Source organism: Vidua chalybeata, chromosome 1, assembly GCF_026979565.1.
Source record: "Vidua chalybeata isolate OUT-0048 chromosome 1, bVidCha1 merged haplotype, whole genome shotgun sequence".
Lineage (NCBI taxonomy): Eukaryota > Metazoa > Chordata > Aves > Passeriformes > Viduidae > Vidua > Vidua chalybeata.
The window spans coordinates 30,924,211-30,930,210 of NC_071530.1; the positions used below are offsets into that span (position 1 = coordinate 30,924,211).

At 39.0% G+C, this 6,000-nt stretch overlaps 1 protein-coding gene across 1 annotated transcript in view; it reads right to left on the minus strand.

Annotated features, from left to right (window-relative positions):
• The window catches only part of MACC1 (MET transcriptional regulator MACC1), a 34,730-nt gene extending 29,156 nt beyond the window's left edge, over positions 1-5,574 (minus strand). Inside the window, exon 1 of the mRNA XM_053947469.1 lies at positions 5,497-5,574. Coding sequence (XP_053803444.1) covers positions 5,497-5,499 — 3 coding nt within the window. The 5' untranslated portion in view covers positions 5,500-5,574. The remainder of the gene's footprint in view (positions 1-5,496) is intronic.
• Positions 5,575-6,000: the final 426 nt, after the last annotated feature.

Here is a 6,000-nt window from a genome sequence, read left to right on the forward strand (position 1 = left end):
TATGTTTTGTGACTTCAGTACAGTCATTACTGGTTAAAATACACCAGGGAATTCCAAGGTGCAAAGGGCTCTCCTACATGTTTTCCTGATTAGTAGCCCTTTTCTGCTCTGACATATTAGTGTCCAGTGCTCAATGCAAGTGAGAGAAGAGAAGAGAAGAGAAGAGAAGAGAAGAGAAGAGAAGAGAAGAGAAGAGAAGAGAAGAGAAGAGAAGAGAAGAGAAGAGAAGAGAAGAGAAGAGAAGAGAAGAGAAGAGAAGAGAAGAGAAGAGAAGAGAAGAGAAGAGGAAAGAAAAGAAGAAAGAAAAGAAAAGAAAAGAAAAAAAGAAAAGAAAAGAAAAGAAAAGAAAAGAAAAGAAAAGAAAAGAAAAGAAAAAAAGAAAAGAAAAGAAAAGAAAAGAAAAGAAGAAAAGAAAAGAAAAGAAAAGAAAAGAAAAGAAAAGAAAAGAAAAGAAAAAAAAAAAAAAAAAAAAAAAAAAAAAGAAAAGAAAAGAAAAGAAAAGAAAAGAAAAGAAAAGAAAAGAAAAGAAAAGAAAAGTCCCTAAGCAGAACAATCTGTCATTACTCATGTTTGAGACACTATAATTTCACACAGAGCAACAGGTAACAATTAGTGCTACAGGAATTAGGGCAGTCCTATGAATAAATCTATATTTCTTGTCTCTCTGCAGTGCCCCACCCCTCCCACCTTTACAGAGATCCTGCTAAAGCTAGTGGATCAGAATGAACCCAAGAAGGTTATCATCACATCACAGCCCTTTTCTTCAGGGCTCAGAGGTCTTGTGTGAGATCATGTATGAATATAAACCAACCACTTCAAAGTCTCATAAGTTGTCCCTCCCCCAGGCTATTTCAGACAATGTAATTTCCTTTTAATTAAGCAGCTTAGTGCATGTAGAAAAACAGTTTATTCTCAATGTAAATACATATCCAAACTGTGGTCCCATTTAGGATCACAGGACAGAAATGAGGCTTTAGGATTTGCTATAGATGGGTCACAAGCTTTGCATTGACTCATGAAACTTTTGGAATTCTTTACAGACGTAGGTTCAGGTGAGAGCTTGAACAACTCCTTGTCAAGTTGCTACATGAATGTTTTGTGATACAGCTTATTCAGCAGGGGAAAGGAACTGCTTCCTTTGGCATGATCACAGGATGACTGGCACAATGGACAAGCAAGGCTGTTAGCAGTTATTAGTAGGTAAAGATGAAACCTGAAATAATATCATTATATCTAACTAGAGGTCAGTACAGATTAAAGTGTAAACTAATATGATTTAGAATAATTTTAATCAATTTAAATACTTGTGAACCCCCATTTAATGAAGGGAAATATTATATATCTCTAGAGAGAGAGAGAGAGATTAAAGAATTAGTTCAGAGCAAGCCTGGAATAGAAGAAGGGTCAAGTCTCCCAAGTCTTCAAAGTGTTAGAAAAGAAATGAGATCATGTGGCATTGTGCTTGAGGCTAAGCCTGGTCTTGGGGATGCCATCTGACTGGTGGCTGACTGTCTGGCTGCTCCAGAAAACAGCAGTCCTGCACCTCCTTTGCATCAACACTGGTGCTTATCTGGTCTCACCCGGAGCTGGTCCAGGCACAATGACTCAGTGTCCTCCTATGCTGGCCTGCAGGGAGCAGTGGCTGGGTATGGGAAAGGGGACTACCTCATTCTGCAGCACTCAGCCATTACTGAGCTTATATGGAGTTCAAGGAGTTACCCAAAGTAAAGTGGCAGCTTTCCGTCTCACAGGTGTGCAGCAAAGAAGAACACAAAGACTTGTAAGTACTTTGAGTCTCCAGTGAAGGCAGACTTTCTCTAATAATTCAAAGAGGTTTTTTCCCCATTGAGAGAGCTAAAGAAAATGGCAACATAGTCTACTCTTTACATTTTGGACTCAAATAATTGTCATCTAAAGTCTTTTGTAAATACATATCCCAAACATAAGTCCTCAATTATTCTCTTCTGGGCTGTGGAATTCCAGAGTATTTCAGCCTCCAGAGTCACACACACAGCAAGGGAGAGGCAGCATATAATATAGTTTTCAGCTAAATAGTCAGCCATCTTCTCCTTGATCAGGCTGACTTACAAGCTGAAGTTCAGGTGCACAAGAAAAGGACTCCTACTCTTACAGTAAATAATCAATATATGCCTTCTATAAAATTTCATGTACCTCCAAACCTAAAAACTTTTGCTCATCACCAAAAAGACACTAAACCAGAGCCCAAAACCTCCCTTGCCACAAGCTACACAATTGTTTCAGTTTTCTGATGCTTTCAGTGTTTCAAAGCCCTGATTTAGTTTCACCACTGGTCCTTGGTAGGGATGTACTGCAGTGACCCCACATATCAAAGTACACAATAGGCTCTTTGAGGAAATTCTGAAGGGTGGAAAGGGAAAGTCAGTGGAGAGTCTTTGACTGTGTTTGCTCACAAATCTAAATTTCTGAGATTATTAACACTAGAGCAGACTATGAAAAACTATGGGAAAGACTAACAAATCAGACAGCGTGAGATTAGGTTTGCTGTCGATAAGAAAAGGTGGTCTCAAAGGAACAATTTGAAATTACTCATAAACATTGATTTCTAATCTAGTTGAAATTTCTTAGGAAAAGCTTAAGCATGACCTTCAGCAGTTTAAAAAGGATGTAGAGAAATGCAAATGGGATACTCATCTGTACTGAGAAGCAGATGAAAAGATGGTAAAATATTGCAGGGCTAATTGAAGTACATGTTTTCCGTTAGTATGTGATATCACCTTTACTCTGGAATTCAGTTTCTGAAAAAAAACCATCTATTGCCTCTTGAAATTGCAAACTTGAAGGAGGTGAACTGAAAATATTTCCAGAAAGAGGGCAAGAGATGAGAAGAAAAGGTTTCCACAGAATTTAAAAAGATCTCAGGTAAAATTTGATTAAACATTTGGGGATAGCAGCAGTATATGGGACACAAGGAAAAGGATGGTATTCAAGTAGCTTTTTTTATCTTTCCAAATCATGTTTTATTTTCCATTGTGGGATCTGTGAGGTAAATTACAATTCTATGCAGTAGGAAAAGTGATAGAAGAGCCTATAGTTCCAGATAGAGCTATGCTTATTGTTTTGCAAATTTTCTTACAAGTATGCACCATGTTTGTGGTGTAGAAATATGATGAACTACAGCTGCCACTACTTCAGAGCTCCGCTCTTCAGACAGGAGGACATCCTCTAGAGATCATCAGATTAGGTTGACTAATTGGCTGTTCTGTCCAAAAAAAACCAGTCTTTTGACTTTTACAGCAGTGTGATTTATATCTCTGCACTGTATGTTTTTGGTGTTTGTTCCACATATTTTGTATCCATATTTCAAGGATGGACTTCCCTGCAGGGACTTGTGCCAAAGTTTATACTAGCATGAAGACATGTAGCTTCTCAAGGATCTTGAGTTCATCTATTTTGAAAAATAGAGAGGAATGGCATCCAAATTCAGAGATAGTGAGAATCAAAGGATTTGTTTTTTTTTTTTTTTTTTTCCTTGGATATCATTCATAGAAATCTCTCACAGGTAGCCCACCAAATACAAATATTCCAGGGCCAAAGGGGGAAATCACTATGATACAGAGTTGCAGAAACATTAAATAACAAAGAAGTGTGCAATTGAACCCAATTAGCCATAATAACAGGAGAAAGACAAGGAAGCAAGACAGCACAAGAACTTAAACCAAATATTTAAATGTTAAATAAACCTTCTATTACAACATATTGTGGCAAGTCCGAAGAACAAAAAATAGTTGAAGGGAGTACAACACAAGTATTTTGGGAACAGCTGCGGGAGCTGGGGTTGTTTAGGCTGGTGAAAAGGAGGTTCAAGGGGGACATTATTGCTCTCTACAACTACCTGAAAAGGAGACTGTAGTGAGGTGTGGGGTCAGTCTCTTTTCCCAGCTAATAAGCAGTTAGGCAAAAGGAAAGGGCCTCAAGTTGTGCCAGGGAAGATTTAGATTGGATATTATGAAAAAATTCTTCACCAAAAGGGTTGTCAAGCCTTGGAACAGGCTGTTCAGAGAAGTGGTGGAGTCACCATCCCTGGAGGTATTTAAAAGATGTATAGGTGTGGCTCTCAGGGACATGGTTTAGTGGCAGACGTGGCAGTGCTGGTGTAATGGTTGGACTTTATGTTCTTAGGGGTCTTTTCCAACCTAAGCAATTCTTTGATTCTATGACTCTGTGTAATTAGCCTGTTGAACACACTCCCACAGGATATTGTTGTAGTAGTGAATACAAACATCGGTATTCCTGGCTTTTAATGTACTCAAGGCAAACACCATGCTCTGGATTCTAACACGTCAATAACCAGCTTGAACTTGTGCTGTTAATCCCATTGTGTATGTCCCACCCAACACAGACACTCTGCAACTGTTTTCAGAGTATAAATTCAACGTCTGAGCCTTTTATATTAACTACTGTCAAATACATGATTTTGAGCCAGGAAAGTGGTGCCAGTGTGGCAATTTGTGCCTCCCAAGATCTACCCAGCAGCAATAATTCCTTCACTTCTCCTCTCCCTATATCAGTTACTCAGGAGGATATCTATTTCCCTTTCATAATAATGCTAGTCAAAATCTATTCCCAAGCTGTTAAAATTTTGATCTTTCTTCTTAAAAAAATACCTCCATATGAAAAAAAGAGGTATTAGCTGAGTGGTAATAACAGGTAGGAAAAGAACTGTTTCTTTTTTTGTCTTTCAATTAAATCTTTCTATTTTTAAACAGACCAGCCAGTTCTGCTTGTTATTTTTTAGCCATAAAGGGAGTTGGTTCAAGGTATGTCAGCATAATAGGTCTTGCCTCCATTTAGGCTGGAGATATTACTTTTCAAGGATTCTTTTAAAAGATAATGAAAATTTTAGTGTCCAGAAGTATATGTGCTCTTTAAATTCTCTTTCTCTAACTTCTAATGGCTGCCTTGTTCTCAGGGAGGATTGTTAGGGGGTGTTCACCATTCTGATCTCCAACTCAAAAGAGGGAGGCCAACCCAACAGCTGCATGCATGGACTGTTTTAGTTCATATAGTGCTTCAATAAAACCAAACCAACCAATCAACCAAAAAAAAAAAAAAAAAAAAAAACAAAGCCCACAGAGGTGCATGCGTGCGCACACACCCCAATCTACAGCAGCTCATTTCACAGAAGTAAAAAGACAGAGAAGGCGAGCTTAAAACTGATTAAAAATTTTAGGAGAGTCACCACTACTTATGTTCTCAGCAAAGGCAATCACCAGCACTTAGCAAGTGACTTCCTCCACACATCCCAAATCACCCTGGGGTACGATATCATGCAATTCAAAATGTACATAAATTCTGCACCTTCTCCAGTAGCACCTGGAACTAGCAATGGCCAAAAGATAGTATTGGACTGATGCAATAGTACTAGGCAGAAAACGACTCTGATATTTCAGATCCTCCAATGTATTTTAAATGTAACTAGCAAAAGCTACTTGAAAGAAAAAAAAGCAAACTCACCATTCTGGAAACTAAGATCTTTTCCCTAGATCCAAATTATGTTTTTGTTCAAGACATCTGTACTGTTGAAGGAGCTCTTATTCCTGCTCTGGCTTTGAAACACTCCAGCGTGCTCAGGGTTCAGGTGGTGCTGGAGCACACCTGGTGAGCCTCCCTCTTCGGAGTGCTGAGCAATGCCTGCTGGAATGTGCAGTCTAGCCAGAACCTGGCACTGCTGGTTCAAACAGACAGGCGTGAACCATGGGACTACATTACCCATAATTGCCTTGAGCTGGTTTATGATTACACCTGAAACCAGGGGAGGTGGCTGGAAGTTTCACCTTAGTGGGGAGAGAGATAAGCAGAGGAGAAGGAGGAAGCATGTGCTCCTTGTGTGCCACTGGAACAGACTGAGGATTTTCTACTTTCACATCCATGCTGCAGATACACTGAATTGCTGGGAGGGTTTCAAAGAGTGGCCTTCTGATTAAGGTCAAGTTAGAAATAATTAGATTTACTGGCACT